The following is a 26,930-nucleotide window of genomic DNA, read 5'->3' on the forward strand; positions in this document are numbered from 1 at the left end:
CGTGACACTGACTTTTCATCTCAACAAAATACCTTAATTAATTCAATTTTTAAACTTAAAAATGCTACTTAGTGCTGAGGATGTTGCGGCTGGTGTGTTAATTAATGGCTACTGCCATCAGAGTTCCCTAGGGCTAGACTCCAAAGAATATGTATATTTGGTGTTCCAACATTAAAATACATTAGATTTCGTGGTCCGATTGAGCAAATAACTTTTTTCAATTAATTAATTAATATTTGAGTAAGATATTGGTTGAAATGAGAAAGTTAGTGTCACGAGCTGGATTCGAACCCACGACCTTCGGCTAAATCGGTGCTCTATCGTGACTTCGATCCACTCGGACACCAACCTCCCATCTCAACCGCACCTTTTGAATTTTCCCTCCTTTTTGCCATTTTTCAAATGTCGTGTAATCGGATTGGATTCTCGACGACAATTGAAATGTCGACGGAGAGCTTTAGTGAAGTATACTTCATTTTAACTCATTAAATTCACTAATTTCGTGGTCCGCTTGACCAATTACTATATTACAATTAATTGAGGTTTTTAGTTGAGATAAAATTTAAAATTTTTAGTTGAGGTTCGAATCCCGCTCGTGCCATTGACTTTTCTATCTCAACTAAAAACCTCAATTAATTAATAATATGAATAAAAATTGTTTATAGAAACTCTACGTTCCAGTTGATAGAAAGACAAAGAGTTTCAATGGTTTAAGTGAATCAAATTCAGAAAAAAATATTGAATACTGCATACTGTCAAATATTTTAAACATGAACAATCGCCATTTAAAACGTGAACGCAAACAGCTTTTGATTCTTATTGCTGATCATATTTTACCACATACCTGGGGTAGGCAATCTGGCCTTGATTCAAAGATGACCAGTAAGACTCCAATGGGTACGGTGATTTGTTTGAGGTCCAACCCGTCGGCGAGCTTCGTCCTTCTAAGTACTCTGCCAACGTTTGTGTGGCTACTTTCAGCAATTTGGTGAAGACCTGAAACAATTATTTAAAACATTATTACCAAGTGGAGATTTCGTTTTTAAAACATGTTACATTTTGTAAAATTTGAAAGAATTTAAATTGAAGCCATCGACGGTTCATTAACATATAATTATTTATGCCTCAGTTATTATAATCTGTAAAGTAGAATTTAATTCACTTGTAGTAATTTACACAGAATTATAATATTTTTACATATATTTTCACTAATTTATTAAAAAAAACTCCATTTCCACCACAAATTCAATCTAATTAAGTGTTTCATAAGAAATTGCACAATTTGTTAAACGCTGATCATTTTTGTAATAATGTATTTTATTGAGAAGTTGGGCGCAGGTGAATGAAACATGCCAACCGACCCCCCAAAAATGAAAGTGTGATAACGTTATTTGTAAATGTAGCGAATTTTTATTATTGTAGAATTTTAACTGTTTAACCCTTTATTGCCCAAAGTTGCATCACAGCTTATTACATTATTTTGTTTCAATTCACTAGTTTTCGTGGTCCGATTGACGAAATAATATCGTTCAATTAATTAATCTTTATTTACGGTATTGGTTGAGATAAAAGAGGTTGAAAAATGGCAAAAAGGATGGAAAATTCGAAAGGTTGGGTTGAGTTGGGAAGTTGGTATCCGAGTGGATCGAAGTCACGATATCTCAAGTTGTACAGCAGCGGCGTATTTAGCCGAAGGTCTTAGGTTCGAATCCGGCTGGTGCAAATGATTTTTTTTTATCTCACCCAATACCTTAAATAAAGATTATTTTTGTATAAAGTTAGCATGAAATCCCGTGAGTTCATGGCGGGCGCAGTGTTGTTCCTGATATGTTTCGGCCATTGTATTGGCAACAATGATTTATTTGCGCCAATCCGAACTCACGGGATTTCCCGTAAACCTTTTAATAAAATTAAGTTGTCTTGCTCTGAGGCAACATTAAGCCATAAAGGGTTAAGCCGGCCGTATTATTGTAATTTCCATTATGGCAGGCACATATAAAGTTACATATATAAAAACTGTGGATGAAAAAATGCCAAACGTGTGGTAATTAGTGACCGTTAGTCGATGATTATTCACACAGAAATCTTGAGGTGCGGTCTGCTGTGATGTAGGTTTTAGAAAAACATTTTCATTAACGTGCCAACGTTTCGGTCTTTATTGGGATCATCTTCAGGGCCTGGGATTTACAAACATTGTTTAAATTTAACAAAACTATGTAGGATGTGGCAAAAAGTGAATTTATACAATGCAATTGTATTGTTTAAATTCACTTTTTTCTACACCCTACGTATTTTTGTTAAATTTAAATATATTTTGAATATAAAATAAATAATATATAAATATTTAATAACCATCCACCTAAAAATGTATTTTTTGCTATAAAACATCGATTTATGGGTTTTAAAGGGCTCTTGAAATATATAAATATTTAATAAATAAAAAATATCATAAATAAATATATAAATATATAATATTTATAAATAAATTCACTTTTTTCCACATCCTACATATTTTTGTTCAATTTAGACAATGTAATTCCCTGGCCCTGAAGATGATCTCAATAAAGACCGAAACGTTGGTACGATAAAGAAAATGTTTTTCTGAAACCTACATCACACCAGACCGCATCTCACGATTTTTGAATAATCAAATGCCAAAAGGTTGCGTATCAGGATGATCGGAAATAACCAATTGTCAGGTTCATTATTCCGCAGACTTATTTGTGAAATCTCACAAAATTATCTTTGATGTGTATTGTTCAAAGGTGAATTTTCTATTTATTATTTTCGTTGCTTTGGGCTTGTGCTGGTACGTGTGAGATACATAACACTTGCAGAAAATCTCTTAAAACTGACATGAGGGTGAAACTTTTCACGAAAGTTTGCCAGTTCTCTCTTCCGACATGCTTTACGTTTCAGAATAAAAGTGTCTACCCTCTGGCCTAAATATATTATCTACCAATTGGATGAGCCTAAATCACGGTAAATAAATTTGGTTTAATCGACATGGATATAATAATAAGGCCGTTTTGCTTTTTCATTTTTGTGTGTTTAAGCCGTGTTGAAATTCTCGGTTCTCATCTCCAATTTATAAATAATTAATGATCCATTTACCGTAGCTTTGAAGCGGTGCCTCTGTCATCAGAGGGATATTATAATAGTAAATTGCTTCCTTTCAGGTCCTCCGATACTTACTAGCGGAGCTTTGATCACGTTACTAAAAGTAAATAATTCAAGATCAACGCTGCTGCAAATTTCGATGTAGATTGCCGATGGCAGTCGAGATTGGGCGGAAGCCGGACGTTACTCTATCGCAGCGACAATTATCCCCCGGCTGGACTACAAAAGGGCGATTGCCCCAATTGAAATTGAAATGTAATATTCCGGAGATGGCTTGTTAGCCATGATGCGGAGAAAGGCGTCCAAAATAATTGGCAATCACATTTTTCCAGTCGACAGAAGAGAAGCATTCCGCGGTTACGTTATTATCTTCGGTTGATAATTTTTTGATGCCTTTCGTCAAATCTGTTTGCCAACTGAGCCTTTTATAAACAATTTTTTTCCAAATTTTTCCATAAATACGTAGACATCGATTCAAACTAATATAGTCTCATTAATTAAAATCGGTATGGGCCAAACCCAGAATTCTGTGGATTGATCCATTCCTCGCTCTAATGCCGGAATGGAATACGTTATGATGATGGATCGACAGTTAAGAGGTGTTCTAGGGGTTTGAAATTTCGTTATAGCCGTCGCAGGTTTTTCTTCTGGAAAAATAATTTAACAAAACGATATTTTTTTAAGCCATTTTGGTATCGATGAGATGAACACGTAGTGATACACGCTAAAGCCGGCCACACACTTACCCAACGCAAATCCAAAGTCTAATTTTTCATAAGGTTGTATTACCCCCGTGCACATCTGCCTGATGTTATGCTAAGCTACCCAAGTGTACACTCTGCGATCCCCACTGTCCAGATTTTCGTCGAGTAGCATCGAGTACAATCGAAGACAAAAGAACCGGACACTCATATTTTTATTCAAGCTACATGTATTATTGTCGTTATATTAATTACAACACACTTATTTTTAATACAAACCAAATTAACCAATCAAAAATTCGTTAGTTTTTATTTAAAAAAAAAAATAATTTTACTGTGTTTGTAGAAAATTGATCGAAACTCCGGAATACCATTTTTTGACATAATGAATTTAATTAACAATTTATTACATTGTTTTGCTCATAAAATTACACCATTTTCGTAGAGTAGTGTCAGAACAGGACACTCATATTTTTTGTAGTTTATTTCAAACTATGTATATGTAATTTTGTAGTTATATTAATTACAAATTCTTATTGGAATATAAACCGAATTAAACGAGATCAAAAAGTCTTGAGTTTTTATAAAAATTATTTAATTATGATGAGTACCTACAAAATTTATCAAAACACCGGAATAACTTTATTTAAAACTTTTTTAATAACTAAAATTAATTAAGGTTTTTAGTTGAGATAAAAAAAGTCAGTGTCACGAGCGGGATTCGAACCCACGTCCTTCGGCTAGATACGCCGCTACTCTGCCACTTGAGCTATCGTGACTTCAAGTAACATACGTCAATCATATAACTTCAATATAACATAAATGAAAGGTTCAGTAGAGTTCGTGGTCCGATTGACCAAATAACTTCTTTTCAATTAATTAATCTTTTTGTTGGTTGAGCTTAAAAAAAAAATGGCAAAAAGGAGGGAAAATTCGAAAGGTGGGTGTTCAAGTGGATCGAAGTCACGATAGCTCAAGTGGTAGAGTAGCGGCGTACCTAGCCGAAAGTCGTGGGTTCGAATCCCGCACGTGACACTGACTTTTTTGTCTCAACTAAAAACCCTAATTAATTAAAATATATTAATTAGTCACGCGGACCACGAAAACTAGTAAATTTATTTAAAACAATTAAATTTAACTAACAATTTTTTACATGGTTGTGCTCATAAAAGTTAACTAACGATTTCTTACATGGTTTTGCTCAAAATAGTGCATTAAGAACAAAAGAGGCGTTGCGATTGTGATACTGGTTTGTGATACACGCTGTGTGACTGTACGTCGCGTGCGCTTGATGTCGCTTAGATGTGCACACCCTACCACAACTTGACAAGGCGTCGGGTAGCATCGCATGGCGTTCCATAAGGTAAGTGTATTCCCGGCTTAAAGCCATCCGAACCTGTAGATTTTGCACTCCGTTAACTTCAGAAAAATATTAAAATTCAGTAACCATAAACAAGTTGGACCGTGCCTATACCGCTGCGCTATTACTCGATTCATCAATATCAACATTTGTAAAATATTTCATATTTTAAAAGCCTATATTTTTTTAAACTTACATGAAATGTAACTTCTCCATATAATAATTACTTTCCTATCAAATATTTAGGCAAAATATGCACGTTCATAATTCCAAAGATTATTTTAAATTAAACAATAATATTTTAATAACGAGATATGAATTTGTCTAACTTTTTCTTTTCTAACCTCCGTTATCTTCACGGGTAGAAAATTATTAGGTTTTCCCCCAAGAACAATAAAGGGATAATGAACGAAATTCCGGGCACAACTTGACTTTCCAACATGGGTTAAATACTATTTGGAACGCTGTAAACGCTCTAAATTGGAAAATCATCATCACATTCCTTGATATAATATATAATTAGTTTGGTTTAGACGAGTTTAGAACAATTTAATAAACGTAGTGCAACGAAGTTGATTTATGATTTCACCTCATATCAAACATAATCATTGACTGGAAAAGTTCTCTATACAAAATTTATGAACGAACGATGCAAATAGTTTTATGGCGATTTCATTATTTTTTAGATATTACTACAGATAAGCTACAGCAGTTTTTAATATTTGACGTTTAAAATAACATGACGTTAAGATAGTCCTTTTTAAATATTACCAGATTTGTTGACATTTTGGTGTAGTTAGTTCAAGCTTTATGCCTTCGGCTGGAATTAAAAGAAATTCAATTTGACTAAAATAACGTACAAAACTAGATTTGAAAGTCGAAATTTTAGTTAATGACAGAAAGGCATCACCATTAAAAAAAACCGGTCCCATTACACTTTACTCCCGGATTTGTATACAATCTCCATATTCTTTCTGTTAGCTAATGATAATAATATTATTATTTATCAATCTTCTTTTTATGCAAGGTATTGGTTGAAATGAAAAAGTTAGTGTCTCGAGCGGGATTCGAACCCACGACCTATGCCTCGTGGCCTTTTGAATTTTCCCTCCTTTTTGCCATTTTTCAAATGTCGTGTAATCAGGATTCGTATTGAGCCGAAGGTCGTGAGTTCGAATCTCGTCCGTGACACTAACTTTTTCATTTCAACTAATACCTTACATAAAAAGATTAATTAATTGAAAGAAGTTATTTGGTCAATCGGACCACGAAATATAATGGCTTATTATTTATCGTATTCGAAAATAATATTTATTTTCTAATTTGAATCTTTGATTACACATAAAAACCCAGACCAAAGTTTATTAAAATTGTGTGTCTAGATTTTGGTCTTTCCTTGTGTTTACTGCTAATGGTGCGACTTTCCAACACAATCGAAATCAAAGAGTCGTGTTTCAAGGTAAAATCGCCTGATGACGAGGGTGAAAAGAAGAAGCCGAAATCGCATCCGCATGTTACACGAATTGCTTTATTCAGGGCGAATTCACGCCACTGTCAAATTAATTTCTAAACCTTGATGCTTTGCATTGGATCCACATTCACGAAGATCAACTGGGAAATACGACGATTGAATGACCAATAAACTTGCCCTAATTGCTTTCTAGTTTGGCTACCAATGTCAATAATCGATAAAATACATGTAGACCAATCTACATCCGGTTTTGTTGCAGAGACCATTTTTTAATTTGCAATGCGAACAATATTTGTTCTGTGCGGCCGTTCGCTGATTCACGTTATTATGTTTTTGTTTGGCTTTGTTTGGGGGCCGTGTTTATATTATAACAATGTTCTCCTCAATTCTTTCTCTTCTTCTTAGTTCTCTGTTCGGAGTTTATAGGATGTTGTAAAGAGTGGTTCCGGGATCATGTAGTCAGTCCCCATTTCTTAGATTGGGTGTTTGTTCAAATGGGATGTTTAGGGTCGACAAACGACAAACAGCTGAGGCCATCGCAGCCCTCCGCGTGTTTTCTTTCTTTTTCTTGTTTTTGAAGTGTATTTTTCAACCTGTAGCTATGTGCGGTTCTCAATCTGATTACTGACTCTCGGCTTTACAAAAATTGCTATATAAGAGTTAAATACTTATTATCTGAAAAAGATTTCTTTATTATTTTGTAGCAAGAAAAATCACTTGCAAACACTGTATTGAAATTACATATACCATACTATCCAAGTCGATTGAACCAATTTTTCTAACGTTCTATAATTTGTACCTCATACGGTGTGATAAAAGTATTAGAGATACATATTTCGTGTGGTGAATAGGTTCTCCATATGTGGAAAGTTGTTTTTTCGCGCAAATCGTTGACCAAACAGTATTCAAATTTACTGATATTAATTAGATCATTAAAGTTTTGTCCTATCTATTATGCTATCATATTGATTTCTTTATTTACGTATAGGTTTTTTTTTAACCGGAAAATTTTTAAGCCTATAAAAAACTATATTATCATATATTGATAATATTGTTGTTGTTATTTTATTCTGTAGATTGTTATTAATATTTATTTTTTATCATGATCCACTCTACCCATAGACATAGAAAACCAAAAACATACTTTCGTAAAATGTAGTCTTTATTTTTAAAAAATCTCCCTCTTCACTTTTTAATTCTTTTTGTTAAAAAAATCATCTTTAAAAAATTAAATTTTTCTATTATTCAGAAATCGTGAAATGCGGTCTGGTGTGATGTAGGTTTCAGAAAAATATTTTCTTTATCGTGCCACATTTCGATCTTTATTGAGATCATCTTCAGGTCCTGGGATTTAAAAACATTGTTTAAATTTAACAAAAACATGTAGGATTTGGAAAAAATAAAAAATAAATAAAATGAATTTATACACTGCTAGAAATTCATGTTATTTATTTACGTTTATTATTTTTTTTATTTATACAATTACAGAGTAGAAATACTTTGATAATTGATAATAATAAACTTGAATATAAAAAAATATTTATTTGCATTGTATAAATTCACTTTTTTCTACGTCCTACATGTTTTTGTTAATTTTAAACAATGTTTGTAATTCCTAGGCCCTGAAGATGATCTCAATAAAGATCGAAACGTTGGCACGATAAAGAAAATGTTTTTCTGAAACCTACATCACACCACACCGCATCTCACAATTTCTGAATAATCACATCGACTAACGATCACTAATCACCACACATTAAATTTTTCATTACATACACATTTTTTTAAGATAAAAGACTATTTTGCATTTCCACAAGATGTCCTGTTTCACTGTTTTTTGATGAGATCCTTCCTTGGGTAGACTGTTTTTCCATGTAAGTTTATTCTTTTTTGGAGGATTTTTTTTATATAGTTCTTATTTTGATGAGTATTAGTAAGACCTATTTGTCGTTTTTAAATTTTTTTGTTTTTCTGATAAAAAACTGCGGGTATTATCAAATAAATGTATAAATAAGTAATGAATTAACTTGCAAAAATACATGTTTAACAAAAAAAATTGTACATGTATAATTAATTATAATTCATTCATTAATCTCTTTTGGCTTTACATATTAATTGAAGAACTATATTCTAATATAAGTATTTTTGAGGTAGTGGAAAATTCCAGTTGCCACGGTATCGTCGCAAAAATGTCTTTTTAGTGTATGCCAGCAATAAAGGCAGGTTTTGTTTATTCTGTACAAACCGACACCATTTATGAATAATAAATAAAAACTACGGATTAACAGGTTTAAATTTGGTAGTCCAAATTCACCACTACCACCAGTTTCCTTATAAGCTTTATCCTCTTTAAGCAAAGTTAAAGAGTAAACATCTTAGCTGACGGACTTGACGATCTACATGTACAGGAGCGTGGGATAGAAATAGTTACTATGGTGTGGAAACGATTAGTTTTCTATATCAAAACATGCCCTTGCAAAAGTATTTGCAGTTGTCGGCTGTAGAAAACTTAAGCTAAAACAATCCATTCCAAGACTGGCAATTTCATTGCTGCAGTAGGAAAGGGCCAGACTCACAGAAGTCATAGAACAATTGATCGGCCACTGGCATCTGAGAAAATAACATGGTCATATATAACGATGATCCCACTTGCAGAATATGCAATGAGGGCGAAAAAACAGCCACACATATCATCTCCGAATGCAAAGCTCAATGGCTCAAAAAGAAATCCTAGGACATGAAATTATAGCAGCAGCCGTCAATGGCGTAATATTGTGAAAAGGATTGAGTCGATTGACTGAACTAGGGAACTAGGAAGGACAATAAGGCTGCAGTGCCAGGGGAGCACAAATCCCTGCTTCGTATCCTCCATACCATCACGAGCCAGTGAAAGCAGCAACAGGTGAGAACCGGTGGAATTGTTTATTTGCAAGTAGACGTTTTATGAGCGGGGAAAGAAAGGGTGTTTTTATTGCCTTCAGGAGTTTTACAGATTGAGAACGTTTTGCACCAGAAGCAGAAAATGGGCAGATACATACTTTAGATTCGAACATCTAAATTTACAATTTATAGCTCGCTTAATTCAGCTCAGAAACTCATCTTTCCACAATTTTCTTTCCACCGATCCACATTTTTTCGTATGAATTAATGCATGAGTCGTTCCTGTTATGAGGAAACCCCATCCCCGTGCTTGTCAGAACGACTCAGGCCGAAAAAGCTTAGTAATAAATCCGGGAGTACGATTCGACCTTCGTCAAAAAGGAAATATCTTCTGCCGGATGAACATACTCACAGTGATTATGCCTCTCTTTCCTCAACACTGAATATTGTATATTCAAAGTAAAGGATTAAATACGAAAGACAATTCACTGAGTTCACTTGGTTTAAAGTCAGTTTAGTACTGAACGGATTTCAACTCAAAAATTGCCTTTTTTCAATTTTTCTTGAACGGCGTTCAAACGACGATCTTAGCTCAAAATCGAACAGCTGTCGAGAGTGAAAAGACGTCCATTTTGTAATAATATAACCTGCTTGTTACTAAAGACGTATTTTCACGATTTAACTTTAGATGCTTTTGTCACATGTTTCATTAAAAATTTATTAACTTTTGATGACAAAACCACTATTCTTTCTTATACGCTGTTATAATTGCCTTTTTTGTTTTTCTCAGGGATAGTATATCCGGCAATTTGTATTTCTTTTGCGCTAGAACTCAACGCATTTTATCTCTATATGAATTTATACTCCTCAAGTTGTGTTATAATTAGTGAGTGTGTGGATTCCATGTTAGTCTTCTATTTATGTGCAGCAGCAAAAAGCGTAGTATGTTCAGCAATCGGTATCAGTATGTCATTCAGTCGTAATGGAGGGCAAAGTGACTTTCTTAGGACTTAGTACGATATTGGCTTGAGCACACTTGCTCCAGTTTACGTTGATTCTCCATCCAGTAACTGTCTTCTAATAGGGTAATGTGATTTTGAGGAAAGTAGCTGAGTGGAATGAGAATAGATGATAGCTGTGTCGTCGACAAACACGGCGACGACTAGGGTCTTAGGAATACCAGAAGTTTGTACTGTAAAAAGGATCGGACAAGGATACTTCCTTAGGAGACTCCAGATTTTACTGAAATATAAAAGGATATTCCCTTACAGGCACTACCAGTTAATTACCCTGTCAGACTTAAAACTTAATCAGTAATATTTACAGAATGCAGTATTTAAAGGGTAATAGCATCTTTAAGTAACAATCAATAATTAACAACAAATGACGTTTTGTAGATAATAAATAATTAAACTATTTTAATTTACCAATAGGTTTAATAAACTGTGAAACACTCCTATTGGAAAATGATTTATCAGGCTAAAAATTATTTACGTAATTTTACGACCAAAACATAAACAATCTTGAAAACCGTTAAAAAATGTAGTTTAACTTGAATTTGTTTCATGGAACCTGTAAGTAAATTCTTTACCATTATTTGTAATGTTTATGTGAGGTATTGGTTGAGGTAAAAAAGTTAGTGTCACGAGCGGGATTCGAACCCAAGACCTTCGGCTAAATACGCCGCTGCTCTACCACTTGAGCTATCGTGACTTCGATCCACTCGGACACCAACTTCCCATCTTGCTCGTGGCCTTTTGAATTTTCCCTCCTTTTTACCATTTTTCAAAATTCAATTTTTTATCTCAATCAATACCTTACATAAAGATTAATTAATTGAAAGAGGTTATTTAGGTTTATAAAAATGGCAAAAAGGAGGGAAAATTCAAAAGGTGGGTTGAGATGGGTAGTTGGTTTTGGTGAAGATGAAAAAGTTAATGTCACGAGCGGGATTCGAACCCATGACCTTTGCCTCGTGGCCTTTTGAATTTTCCCTTCTTTTTGCCATTTTTCAAAATTCAATTTTTTTTTGGCACTCTCAACATGACACGCAAGGATGGCACAATTACACAGAAGACAAACACTTTGAGCCCTGAAGATGATCTCAATAAAAGATCGAAGCGTTGGCACGATAAAGAAAATGTTTTTCTGAAACCTACATCACACTCGACCGCATCTCACGATATCTGAATAACTATTCAATTTTTTATCTCAACCAATACCTTACATAAAGATTAATTAATTGAAAGAGGTTATTTAGGTTTATAAAAATGGCAAAAAGGAGGAAAAATTCAAAAGTTGGGTTGAGATGGGAAGTTGGTTTTGGTGAAGATGAAAAAGTTAATGTCACGAGCGGGATTCGAACCTAAGACTTTTGGCTCATTACGCCACTGCTCTAACCACTTGAACGATCGTGACTTAGATCTACTCGGACACCAACTCCCTACAACCTATCTTACTTTACCATTTTTTTTTCATTTTTCAAAGCGTATCGGGCCGAAGGTCGTGGGTTCGAATCCCGCTCGTGACACTGACATTTTTATCTCAACCAATAACTTATTAAATATTAATTAATTGAAAGAGGTTATTTGGTCAATAGGACCACGAAATCTGATTGATTATTTGTAATGTGATATAAATTTGCTCTCTTAAACTTGATGTTGGCTAAACATATGCAATTATAGTTCATTTTTTTTTATTTTAACTGGTACGTCGAGAAATTAAATTCTAGGATGAGCAATATCCCGAGAAACTTTCAAACCGATTTAATGATAAGATTGATTTCCCTCGCCGACGGCGTGCGGTTGAAAAGAACCGCGTTAAACCCTTTTGGAACTTTGCTCTCGCCGTCCTCATTCAATTAAAACTTGTCAAAACGATTTACCTGATGCCAAAGATTTCAGCTTGGCCGGATTGAGAGAAAGTCTGTTGACGAGAGGCTTGGCCGTCCCGATTTTGAGGGCTTCGGCTTTGTCCAAGTTGTTCGCCTGGAGGATGAAGTCCTGCCTGGAGATAAGCAGTTCAGCCAGCGTCTGAATGCATTTAGCTCTGTCTTCAGGAGACAAGGCTTGGAGGGTTCTGCTGCCTTGCCGGGCTAGAAACAGAGAAAACAATTAGTCCGGTTGTTTGACCAACCTATCGACTAAATAATAGACACTGATTACTGACAGTCACTTTATTTAAAACTTTTGTGCTTTCGACAGAGACAAAGTCAAGGGATCATTTCAACAATGGCCCAGTAAAATAAATTTAATAAACAAAAGAGCCGAGAAAGCAATTTGACGCATAATTAAATAATTAATAAGAAGAGAAAAATTGATGATGAACAAGCATTAGGTCGTATATTGGGTCCGTCTTCACTCGCGGGTGCAGTATGAATTCACCAACTCGCAGACCAACATCCTTTCCTCAAATCTAAGAAAAACAATTACCTTCATATCTAATCATGCTTTAAATTAATTATACTTTTTAACTAAGGCCTTGGTTGAGATGAAAAAGCTGTGTCACGAGTCGTCAATTTTGAATGAAAAATGGCAAAAAGGAGGGACAATTCAAAAGGGTTTGAGATGGGAAGTTGGTGCCCGAGGGGATCGAAGTCACGATAGCTTAAGTGGTAGAGTAGCGGCGTATCTAGCCGAAGGTCCTGGGTTCGAATCCCGCTCTTGACATTGACTTTTTTATCTCAACTAAAAACCTTAATTAATTGAATTATAATAACCCTTTGTATGTAAGGTTTTGTATGAAATGGAAAAGTCAGAGCCACGAGCGGGATTCGATCCCACGAACTTCTGCTAATACGCCGCTGCTGTAACCACTTGAGCTTCACGTCGATCCTCGGAGTAGAATCAAATTCTGATAATGATACACGATATTTGCAAATATGGCTAAAGAAGGGAAAATACGAAAGGTTGTAGGTTGAAAACTGGAGTTGGTGTCTGAGTGGATCAAAGGACTTGATAGCTCAAATGGTTAGCGGCGAAGGTCGTGGGTTCGAATCCCGCTCGTAACACTAGCTTTTTCATCTCAAACAAGACCTTAAATACAAAGTATAATTAGTTCAAATAAATAATACGATTATAACTATCAAACACATATATGATCTAATCATAATAATACATACATTCGCATTTATGTGTTTTGCATAAATATTTAAATGGAAATTTCAATGATTCTAAGTTAGTTAATCATTATTTTGACACTTGTCATTACATGATCAGTAAAATATTGTATGGAAAGTCACTAGAACTGCACATATACTGTGATATATCGTACATGCATTAACTCAATATTAAAATAAAAATAAAAAATATACAACAATGTATATTCATTTTTTTGTTAGATATTACATAGTCGCTGAAATAATTATTATGTAATTTGGAATTCTATTTAATAATTGTTTTTTTAAACTTTTTATTTGTTTTTTACAACTGCATTCTTCGACGCAACAAGTAAAACGGATACTATTTACATATAAAATTATTAACGTAGCGTGAAAGCTTGAACCAGTGATGGTAGCCGTTAGTTAATCAATACGATGAGCGAGATGTACTCCATCGTAGGAGACCGAAGTCAATTGTTAAGGTTGTCGCGGGGCCACCGACGCTTCAGTCTTCTGTTGGGATTATTAGGTAATGTGTTGGATGACAGGTTTTGGACGAAAGGGTTCGGATGATGGAGTAGTTTGGAATGGAACGTTTTGTAGCGGGATTGGGCTAGCTCGGTAACAAAAGGGACATTTAGGTCGGTATGGATGGTGTGATTGGATACATAGAAAGGGGCTTGTACTATTGTTCTGAGGATTTTAGTTTGAAGGGATTGGATTCGATTGAGGTTGGAACGCTTAGCAGTACCGTAAAGTTCAAGACCGTATGTCCAAATGGGGGCCAGGAGGGCAATGTAAAGTTTTCTTTTGTTTATTAGTGAGAGATTTGATCGTCTGTCGAGTAGTCGTTTAAACATGAAAAATCGTATATTACAGTCTGTGCGCTTAAGTCGTGTATGGGGGTTCCACGTCAGTCGTTTGTCCAGGCAGAGTCCGAGGTATAGTACATGGTTCGCAATTGGGATGGGGACGTTGTTGAGGTATACTGGTGGGAGTGTTTTCTTGTTTAGAGTAAATATTATGTTCGTTGATTTGGTTTCGTTGATCTTGATTCTCCACAGACGGAGCCAGCATTCTAGGGTGTTTAGGTGATTTTGAAGATTACGGGAAGCAGTGACAGGATCTTTATCAGGAGAAAGGATTGCGGTATCATCGGTAAAGGTGAAGGTGATAGTGTTAGGTTGCGTAGGTAGGTCGGAGGTATAAATTGAATAAAGTAAAGGAGCGAGCACGCTGCCCTGTGGGACACCTGCAATAATAGGATGGATAGGAGACAATGAATTTTTGTGGGATACTTGGAAGAAACGATCGTTAAGATAGGATTTTAGGATAAGGTAATAGGTTGCTGGGAGGATGTTCTTGGGCTTCCACAGCAGCCCAGAATGCCATACTCGGTCAAAGGCTTGGTGTATATCCAAGAACACACCCGGACAATACTGTTTTAGCTCAAGGGATGTGGAAATAACGTCGATTATGCGATTTGCTTGTTGTACAGTTGAAAATTAAACAAAACAGTTAACAAAATTAAAACAGTTAAATTATTTTATAGCGACTTGTTTAAAAATATATGAGAAAGAAGACGATTTGTTTTGGAAAATTTGAACAGAAACAATATTAGGAGGTTTTAAAGGTTTCATGAATAAATAATTCCAACCGGGTCTCGACATAAGAGTATATACATTCCCAGAAGAAATGCTAAGCTTTAAAGCTGACAGTGTAATTTTGTAAAACTCCAAAAGCCCGGGATTATTGTTTAAACAATGTCGTTTTTGTAAATTACAAAGTTCAGTATTTTTCATCATTTTAGTACTCTCACTTTAATTATTAGGACCAATTTCAGTTATGAACGTTCCTTGAAAAAAATGGTCTTCAGGTGGTAATTTTTTACAGGTGTTTTGCGCAAGTTGGTAACTCAATCGAGTTGAGTGGTAAAAGTTGAACATATATACAGAAGTGCCAACTCTCGAGAACGTCATGGTTGCTTCCATGCCTCGTGTCGAATTATCGTGAACCTAAAGTGTGATAAAATTGTTCAGCGAATAAATTATTCAACTACAATTTGACGATCGTCCTTGAAGTCCTCATTTTAAAAAACCTCGTCTTATTCAAACATGACGTTCGTTTGCTTAAGAAAAGAGTAATTCGCCTGCAACTGGAATTTAATCTCCGTGCCTTCTGAAGCTCTGGATCTAAAAATAAATTTATTCCATCTGTGCCGTGTCAATAGTGCGCGAGGTAAGTTGTTTTTATTAACCATACAGATAGTTTAATTTTTGAATTATTAGTGCAAGGGAACACAGATCGATACGACTTCCTCACTTTTTCACAATAGAACTTTAAACAAAATGGAAAAATTTGTCTCAATATCAAATTTCAATTTTTATGGTTTAGGTTGAGATGAAAAAGTCAGTGTCACGAGCGGGATTCGAACCCACGACCTGCTAAATAAGCTGCTGCTCTGACCACTTGAGCTATCGTGACTTCGATCCATTCGCACACCAACCTACAACCTTTCGCATTTTACACCTAAAAAAGAATAATTAATTGGAATAATTAATATGGTCTATTATACCACTAAACATAAATGGATTATTGCAATAAATATTGTAATTACTAAGACGGAGGAAAAACGTATTCTTAAAAACAACGGCAAAAAGTACTTCGATCTACCGAATACTTAGGAAAAAACCGATTGTATAGCTTACGGGTAAATTGATATTTTGTTTGCTCAAACTGGTTTACAGGTAAACTCAATATTTCACTAAATGTTATAAATAATTTTTTTTACGTAGCTTGAAGCCCTCTTTAAACAAACAAGTTACATAAATATTTAAAAATTCGAATACTGTTCATTGCAAGGTCATTCTAGGACCGGTTTGTCATTGCCATACCAAGGTTATCTAACAACTAACAAGAGGACTTTGCGTATAATAAATGGTCTCGTAGCCATGTAGATGTAATTTTTCAGGGTATGGTATACTGCGCCCTTTAAGAGCTATCGTATCCCCCGTTCTCTGCCTAAAGCACATTCGTGAGTCCTATTTCATCAAGAAACTTGATTAATAGGCCCGGTTTCAGTGGTTGAAGTTCTTCTATGGTCATATTATACATCCCAAAACATTTCCTTTTGCGGGCTAATTTAGCTCCGCAGTTTGTTAGTAAATGTGTTGGTGTCTCTTCTGCCTCCTTGCAGAATCTACATGTGCCATCTTGGATTGTTCCAATTTTTTTTAAGTGTCCATTTAACTTGCAATGTCCTGTTAGGAATCCTGTTAGGATTCGCAGTTTGTTCCTGCTTCCTTTGACACATCCTGTGATTTCTTTCTTACCAAAATTGGTTAGAAGATTCTTGGATTATCTATGTCCAATGAGTGAATTCCATAGTCCCCTCATTTTCTTCTTGTCCTTCTGTCTGAGATATTCGTTAATAGTGTGGATTCCTATGCCACAGAAGGGTTCGCGTCCTATCAGCGGTGTGGCAGCCCCTTTCCTTGCAAGGGTGTCCGCTTTCTCGTTGCCTTCTACTTCCATGTGTCCTGGGACCCAGCAGAGGCTGACTTTATTCTGCATACCTAATATGTTTTATTTGGTTTTGCAGTTCAACACCATCCTTGAACTAATGATACTTGAGCTTAGTGCTTTGATGGCTGCTTCGCTATCTGACATGATTGCTATATTCTTGTTTTTTACCCTTTATTTAGATTGAATTGGGTACATCTTTCAATTGCATGAATCTAAGCTTGGAAGATACTGGTGTGTTTTCCCATGGGTTCTGAGTATTTGGTTCCGGGTCCAAATACTCCTGCCCCCGTACCTTCTAGATCCATCTGTGTACCAGAGGATGGTGCCATTTTTAAAGGAGTTATTTCCCTTTCTTTCCCATTCTTTTTTGATACCCAATCTCTTAGCCATAGTTCAACCATTACGTTTAACTTTACTGACTCTAATAATCATTACATTAAATTACTGGATTAAATTCCAGACTAGATGTGCCTCCGAATCTGGGCAACACCCATGGGACCATTCTACAAGAAAATTAAAGTTACCATTAAAGTTATAATTTTCTTTACCGTTTTCCGCCAAGACTTCGACAGGAATTGTTCCCGGGGGTGAATAGTCCGTGAAGAAGGTGCCAAGTCGTCTTCCACTTATGATAGTCTTGATCGCCTTCTCCTGCATGCCATTACAGATCACGACGCTGACGCCTCTGTCGAGAGCCCATGTTGCCGCCTGAACCTATGACAGTATTAATCCATATTTTAAAAAACTGTAGTTTTGTCAGGTGGAACAAGTTAGGTGCAGCCCAAAGGAGAAAACATACCACTTTTATGCACAATAAACGTACACGACTTACGTAACTTAATATCTGAAAAAGTATTTCACTGCCGTGGACACACAGATGACGTCGTAATAGTAATAACGAAATAAGTGTTAAGCATGCATGGGCATAATACATTAATACATCTACATAATCGAGCACAACACTTTACAGAAATGTCGGGATTTTATAAACGGTATTACACAATCTTTGGTGTTTAGTAGGTAATTATTTCTTAAACAAAAGACGTGAAATACTTTGGAGTAATTTTTCAGCATGGTGATTAAGGAGATTAATGAGCAAGGTAGAAGGTAAAAAGATAGTCGGTCTACTCTGATTGCAAATCTGCGATCTATGCACTTGCTTCAACGGAAAGGATCAAAGAAGTATGTGAAAGAAATTGGATAATTAGGAGAAAAGAAACAATTTGGCTCTCGTCTTGGACCCAGGGCACATAGGACTGAATTGAGATGAAGTGGCTGACACGGCAGAGATGGTTCTTGGGAAAAACCAATCAGACCCGAACCTTTATATAAAATATCAAACTAGCATAAAAGAGCATTATTTATGCCGAATGGATCAAAACTCGTATCTGGTTGTGCAATATCTAGGACAATGGCTGCAAACGAACGGCCGACCTGCCGCAACAAAGCCGGAAAAATGATTGGATTTATGCTAGTTGACTGCCAACTCAATAGGCATATGAAAACATTGAAGTTGGCAGAATTTTATATACTGCCAAGAAAAAGAAAAAACCAGAGACATATTGTTAGTTACTATGATGGCCTGTTAAGAAAAATGTTTCTACTAATCTGCAAAGAAAAGTACAATCCAGCGAACTCTGTTAAATATCAGTACCAATATCAGTAACTGCAATATAGGTAGTGACGTACGATACTAATCGATATGAGTAAAGTATCGAGTATTTCCTTTCGAAACGCTGTACTTTTGGTATCGAATATTGTCATTCGATACAAGTACTGAATCGAATACTTTTTTTAGTATCGGAAAATATACTCAAATAGATTTTTCGTCGAGTGTTCAAGTAATATTGAATTGTTTTTTACCGTTCGAAACATACCCTTCATCAAACTGATAGTTGATTAGTTACTGTTAAGAGCGCCTACTAGCGGCAGGTGTCAACAAAGTTAATCGAGATTTTTAATTGGTGGTTGGCAAGTCTACTGATAATTCTGGTAACTCATAATTCTTTCCCGCGTCGCACCTCGCACTTTCAATTTCAGTAATTTCTTATAAAATGTTTTTGTCTTCAAGTCCCAAAAATGTGTTCGCCTTCCTTCTCGTGATCTTCTGTGAGACCTGATCATGTCTCCTCCCAAAAGTAAGGCATGAAGTTATTTTACTAAGAAAAGTGAATCGTCGCTATCTTGTAAACTCTGGGAATACAGTGGGAATACGTCTTATCTTTTGAAACATTTGAAAAGTAATCACCGTTGATCAATTTCTCAAAACTCTATAACGATAAACTTGAAATATCAATTATTACAATTAATTAAGGTTTTTAGTCGAGATAAAAAAGTCAATGGCACGAGCGGGATTCGAACCCACGATCTTCGGCTAGATACGCCGCTGCTCTACCACTTTATCTCAACTAAAAACTTAATTAATTGAAAGATATTAATTGGTCAAGCGGACCACGAAAACTAGTGAATTTAATATCTATTATGTTGAAATGTGTTGGCAGCATTTCATTGTTATTACTTACGTGCCCACTGTATGAAAAAATACTTAAAAATGAAGAAAAAAAAAAGATTAAAACAACTGCAATTTCTTGATTATTTTAACGCATGAGCGTATTTCAACCAAAGTTGATAATAATAAGATGATCATTTATGAATAAACGAAAAACTACTCATATAGGACCCAGTTTCTCGAAAGCGTCTAACAGCGTCTCGCAGTTTCGTAGGGAACTCCGATGGCAGTATCCATTACTTAACACACCACGCGCAACATCCTCAGCACTAAGTAGCATTTTTAAGTTTAAATATTGAATTAATTAAGGTAGTTTGTTGAGCTAAAAAAGTCAGTGTGACGAGCGGGATTTGTGACCCAGTGGATCGAGGTCACGATAGCTAAAGTGGTAGAGCAGGGGCATATCTAGCCGAAGATCGTGGGTTCGAATCCCGCTCATGCCATTGACTTTTTTATCTCAACTAAAAACCTTAATTAATTGTAATATATTAAGTAGTCAAGCGGACCACGAAATTAGTGAATTTAATATCAATTCTGTTGAAATGTGTTGGCAGCTTTTCATTGTTATTACTTACGTGCCCCCAAAAAATACTAAAAAATGAAAAAAACAAAACAAAAAAAATGATGAAAACAACTGCAATTTCTTGATTATTTTAACGCATGAGCGTATTTCAACCAAAGTTTTTCATAATGATCATTTATGAATAAACGAAAAACTACTCATATGAGTTAGTACTCGTTAGTATTGAATAATTTCTGTCGATACTTGAGTAGTATCGAATATTTCTTTCGATACCAGTATCGAGTACTCGTATCGAATATTAGAAGGGCTTAGTTTCGAGTAGAAGGTACCAACCTATTTTACAATAATTCTTATCAAAATCCCAAGGAATATGTCAGGATTTGAACCTAGAATGCGTGGCAAATTAGCACTGCTAAGAATTCAGATAAAATGTATACATGTATACTTGGTCATGAGACTGGACAAATAGCACCTACTCAAGGACGGGTACTATCGCATTTCTACGTTCTAGTAGTAGATGTTCTAATCACAAAGCTTAGTACACGCAGATGACCTGGTAACATAGAAGGAAGTTCGATGATATCGCCAAATCAAATACAAAAAACATTAAATATTGCACAAGAAAAGCACGAGTATAAACGATGAAGTAACTTTCTTGAATGAATACCTATATTGCTTGACCAAAGGCTCAAAAGAATAGACCTATAGGCAACATACCGTATAAGGCGAAGGCACTACTAAGCAGTGGCCAGAGATTATGCAGCAAAACCTGGGAATTAAATCCTAGGATCGCGGTGATTTTACACCACAACAGTCAGTCCGCCCAAGTTTCAGGAAGTGGCTCAAATATGGACAAGGGCTGAACTATTCCCTACCAAAACCCCTTGGACCGGTCCCAATCATCAGTTTATGCAACTCGGTGCGCTGTAGGTAATAAAAAAAATATGAAAGGGTGCACAGATTTACATAGTTTCGAACATTTAGGCGCTCATAAAGGCACTAAATGCGTGTGCTTTTAACTTCAAATTAATCTGGAAATGCCTGAATTGCCCAATGTCTGCTTTTCTAGTTTTTCTCGATTTGAAATCAATGAAAACAAATCTTGAATAGGCAAACAAAACCAAAAAAGAACTATTTTCATCAAGTACTTCAAAGATGACAACATTCATCCTCTATTATGTTATCAAAATAAAGATAAACACAAAAATATTTAAGCCACAATCGATAGAAGAGATTTGTCTGCTTTTCTAGTTTTTCTCGATTTGAAATCAATGAAAACAAATCTTGAATAGGCAAACAAAACCAAAAAAGAACTATTTTCATCAAGTACTTCAAAGATGACAACAACAATGTTATATTCATCCTCTATTATGTTATCAAAATAAAGATAAACACAAAAATATTTAAGCCACAATCGATAGAAGAGATTTGCCTTGCGATTTATAATATCCAGAGTTGTTTAGTACGCTCACTCGAGTAAATGCCTGTAAAGCATGGAAACCCCATTTGAGCCAGTACAAAAATCAATTCACAATCGGCGAATTTCGTTTAAAAATTTACCGACGCCTTAGAAACACGATAATGGAAAAACCTTTTTTAAAGATTTATGACTTGGATTAGGACATTGTGTGTTAAGTATGATATGAAAGGGGCCTAAAGGGAAATTGCGAGATTCCAATTCGCTCCCGAAAAAGCGTCCCACTACGGACCCAATGGATTGTATAAACAGGAATGAGTTCGGCCCGTTTTTATGTTGTTTATTTTTCCACGCGTTCGAATGAAAGGGGCTCTTCGTTCTTATTAACTTTCGTCCGATTACAAACTTCGATCACTCCATCATAATTAAATGCTTTCCACGCTTTTCGTGGAGGGCACCAAGATGAAAGAATATTCACGAGATTAGAATATCATAGAGTAAACCGATCTCCGTTTTCTTCTAAATTCAATATCGTCGTCGTTATACCGAAAGACCGGCAAAGAAAAGTCGACGAACGCTATAAAATTCAACCACAGCCAACCACTTATTCCTTCTACAATATTAACCCGTACTAAAATTTAAAACCAAAACACTACAAAAAAAAAAAAAAATTGATCAATTTTTTTATTATCAAGAATCACAAACATGTTAAGCATTTAGAATGGTGAACCCTCATATTAAATGTTCTTCTAAGGCAAAAAGCTGATGTTTGCAATGTTTGCTGGTCGAGATAAATTCTGTGACAAAAAGATAGTACACATTAATATTTGGGTATAAGTTAAATATTTTTGTTTTTATTAATTTTTTTAAAACTATAAATAACTTCTTTTGTGACATTTTAACCGTATCTTAGTAATTATCTGCGGTAAAGTGTTACTCTCTGGAAATAATAGTAATATTAGTAGTAATATATAACAAAATATTAATTTTGTAGTGGGTCAAAAAGATAGTACCTTTGTATAATTATTTGGAGATCGAGAGATGCGGTCTGGTGTGACGTAGGTTTTAGAAAAATATTTTCTTTATTGTGCCAACGTTTCGATCTTTATTGAGATCATCTTCAGGGCCTGGGATTTATATAAACATTGTTTAAATTTTCCAAATACATGTATGATGTGGAAAAATATAATAAAATAATAAAAATAATAAAAAATAAAATAAATAAATAAATAATATGAATTTCTAGCACTGTATAAATTCATTTTTTTAATATTTATTTATTTATTCTTATTTATTGTTATTTTATTTTATTTTTTATTTTTTCCACATCCTACATGTTTTTGTAAATTTAAACAATGTTTACAAATCCCAGGCACTGAAGATGATCTCAATAATGATCGAAACGTTGGCACGATAAAGCAAATGTTTTTCTAAAACCTACGTCACACCAGACCGCATCTCACGATTTCCGAATAATCATTAACTAACAGTCACTAAACACCACACATTTGTATAATTTTTTAAATTAAAACATAAATTAAAAAACTCTTAAAACGAATGAAAAAAAATTCTAATACCTAGCAAACTAGGTAGTCTCGATTTGAAAGGTCGAAGAGGCGATCAACATCTTGTGAATATTTATTTCTTCCGATTCTTCTTCAGTTGTGTAATCCATCTCTTTTGTTTTTTGGAACTTGCCGCAGCCTTATCAAAACCTTGGCAATATGTCCCCAGTTATTTTTAATTATATTACTTAGCTGGCCATTCCAAAACTTGAATAATTTATTTTTAACGCTTTTCCCATTTTCGCTGTATGGACAAGAGTCTTACTGAAATACAAATTCACTTAATATTGTCCCGGAGTAACTTACTAATTAATTTTCTGTTAATTCTAACTATTGCATACTTTTTATTTTATTAGAACCAAATGCAATTTCTGTTTTCTTGTTGTAATCGCTGCCATGTCATCACATTTATTCCAACTACTTGCCTTCTCGAAAATTTGCATTTCTTCTTTAAGTTGGTTATGGAAATAGTCTGCTCAATCATCAGGACCGTTAAGGTTATATTTTTTAAATTTTAAATAAGTTATTCTTTTTATGTAAGGTTTTGGTTGATATAAAAAAGTCAGTGTCACGAGCGGGATTTGAACTCACGCCGATAAATACGCCGCTGCTCTACCCCTTGAGCTATCGTGACTTCGAACCTCTCGGACACCAACTCTCCATGTCAATCTACTACCGTTCGAATTTTCCCTCTTTTTGCCATTTCCAAATGTCGTGTAATTGGATTGGATTCTCAACTACTTATGACGTGGCCACGGAGAGCTGTTAGTGAAAATATACTTTCCGGGGAGTTGGTGTCCGATTGGATCGAAGTCACGATCAAGTGGTAGAGCACGAAGGTCGTGGGTTTGAATCCCGCTCGTGACACTGATTTTTTTCTCTCAACCAAAACCTTACATAAAAGTAATAATTAATTGAAAGAAGAAACTTGATTAATTGACCACTAAAACATAAAAGGAATAAAATAAGATTTTTCTCGATTCATCGGTTACGGGCAAACTGTTCCTTATGAATCTTATATAGCGGTAGTTCATCTTTCTTTTCTGAGTGTCCGTGGTACCATTTGTGACCATCTTTACGTTTTTTATATTGGTTGACACTCCAGCTTTTGGAGCGATTTACCGTGATGACAAACAATAATTAGAAGCGATATTCAAAATTGCACTTTTATCCTGATGATCAAGATAGAAGGCCTACCTGCTATTTTCTTTTTTCTGTAGCCTTTTGGGTTATTTCAAAACGTAGAAAATACTTTTTTACTCCGTCCTATGTCTCTTTCATTTCGAAACAGATATTCTACGATTTTTCTTTCCAGAAAGCGACAAAAAACTGGCACCCATTTACAAAATTGGATCTAGGTATTATTTATGTTTACAAACAACAGGTGTGCTATCTTTATGCCCCACATCAAAGTCAATTATTATTACTATTTCCAAGAATTACAATTTCCCTGTCAATTAATAACAAGATTGAATAAAAATTTAGTTGAAAAAGTCATTTATTAATATAACTTAATGAAAACATACATTTGTAATTTATAAACAAAATAATAAGATGGGCTATCATTAAGCGATTGTCTAATGGTTTTCAATAATTCAGGATATCCTGATAAACCGTTGGGATTGTCAAAATAGTGTTTTAACTGTTACATGTACAAAATGAAAATATTAATATTTGACTCTCAACATGACACACAAGAATGACACATCTACAAAGAAAACAAACACTTTGAGCCCTGAAGATGATCTCAATAAAGATCGCAACGTTGGCACGATAAAGAAAATGTTTTTCTAAACCCGCATCTCACCAGAGCGTATTTCACGATCTCCAAATAATAATTACTATTTGAAAAGAAAAATTACAAAAAAAGAAAGAATCTTCCTACAATTATATTATGTATTGTACTGTAGTATGTAAGGTAAAAGTATCTTTTTATACGGGTTGCACACATGAAAATGAAATTGAGTGGCGCTCGGGAAAACAACAAAGCCGTGTATGGAATGGACAATAAAGCCTAAAGAGCTGCTTACTTAGGGGAGCAAAAGATAAGGACGACATTAGTCACCAGGACACTCGCTTACAACAATTCCTTAAAAAACCTCTGGCGATGTTTTCCCCCACGGGACTACTTTATCATTTTCACGGGAGAAACAATAAAAAACGATACCTCGGACTTACTTCTTTTAGGAAAACTTTACTTATCTTTCAATTCCTTGTATATATGTACACTGACAGGCAAAAATCCCACCCAATTGATTTTTTTTCATTTTCTCGCTAAAAGAAAATATTGCCCTTAATTTGTCTCATTGTTTTATCAATAAATATTTGTTTATGTTATGTTTTAAACTGGGAATATCAATTAAAGATAAAAACACTTAATCCTTAATCCAAAACAAGGATAAAGGATTGTTCAATGTTTACTTTTTACGGAATTTAAAATGTTTATTCAATCTCATATGAATTCTGAAGCAATAAACTGTTTAGTTTTCATCTTTCGTTTCTTAATTTCAATTTTATATTCACTACTTTTCGTGGTCCGCTTGACAAATTAATATCTTTCAACTAATTAAGGTTTTTATTTTAGGTAAAAAAGTCAGTGTCACGAGCGGGATTCGAAGCCATTACCTTCGGCTAGATACGCCGCTACTCTACCACTTGAGCTATCAGGACTTCGATCCACTCGGACACTAACTTCCCATCTCAACCCCACCTTTTTGCCATTTTTCAAATATCGTGTAATCTATTTGATTCTCGGCGACAAATGAAATGGCCACGGAGAGCTTTAGTGAAGTTATACTTCATTTTAATTTATTAAATTCTCTAGTTTTTGCGGTCCGCTTGACCAATTAATATCTTTCAATTAATTAAGGTTTTTATTTGACATAAAAAAATCAGTGTCATGAGCGGGATTCGAACCCACGATCTTCGGCTAGATACGCACCTGCTCTACCACTTGAGCTATCGTTCGATCCTCTGGGACACTAATCCCGCTCGTGACACTGACTTTTTTATCTCAACAAAATACCTTAATTAATTTAATTTTTAAACTTAAAAATGCTACTTTGTGCTGAGGATGTTGCGCGTGGTGTGTTAATTATGGCTCCTGCCATCAGAGTTCCCTACGAAACTCTGCGAGGCGCCGTTGGACTTTTTCGAGAAACTAGGTCCTACCATAGAAGGCCCGGTTCTGGAAGCCCTAGGCTAATAGAACCACGAGATGGCCGTCTTTTGAGAATTTTGCGAAACCGGCAGCTTAATGTTGTTGAAGCGATTCATCAGGTCCAGGAAGTTCGAGGTGTCCAAATTTCATCTCGAAGAAGATTAAATCAGTATGGACCGATGGCTTTTCGCCCCGTAAGTGTACCAGGATTGACCAGAACACACAGAGTTGCACAGCTCGCAACTGCTCGAGAACACAGCCATTGGTGTTTGGACGATTGGTCTGCTGTACTTTTTACAGATGAGTGTTGATTTGCTCTACGATCTCCAGATGGGCGTGAAAGAGTGTAAAGAAGGTGAAAAGAAACCCACGAAGACTTTTTTCCCAGAGCCAATCTTTTCAACATAGCTTTGTGATGGTGTGGGCAGGAATTTGAATGGAGAATCGCACAAAGAAGTTTGCTGTTCGCGGAGGATCTTTGACAGCCACTCGCCAAAAATTTTGGAACACCATGAGTTGCCTATCTTAGATGAAATCTACGACAATCATATTCTAATCACGATAATGACCGCATGTCACTCAAATACTACAAACGTACCT

At 35.2% G+C, this 26,930-nt stretch overlaps 1 protein-coding gene across 3 annotated transcripts in view; it reads right to left on the minus strand.

Annotated features, from left to right (window-relative positions):
* The window catches only part of LOC106661737 (delta-1-pyrroline-5-carboxylate synthase), a 125,050-nt gene that overhangs the window by 20,214 nt on the left and 77,906 nt on the right, over positions 1-26,930 (minus strand). For all 3 annotated transcript variants that reach the window (XM_014385309.2, XM_014385310.2, XM_014385311.2), the window contains 3 exons: positions 17,705-17,870; positions 12,417-12,626; positions 845-996 (listed from right to left, as the gene is read on the minus strand). In XM_014385309.2, coding sequence (XP_014240795.1) covers positions 845-996; positions 12,417-12,626; positions 17,705-17,870 — 528 coding nt within the window. The remainder of the gene's footprint in view (positions 1-844; positions 997-12,416; positions 12,627-17,704; positions 17,871-26,930) is intronic.

Source organism: Cimex lectularius, unplaced genomic scaffold (assembly GCF_000648675.2).
Source record: "Cimex lectularius strain Harlan isolate CLEC.00 unplaced genomic scaffold, Clec_2.1 scaffold57, whole genome shotgun sequence".
Classification (NCBI taxonomy): Eukaryota; Metazoa; Arthropoda; class Insecta; order Hemiptera; family Cimicidae; genus Cimex; species Cimex lectularius.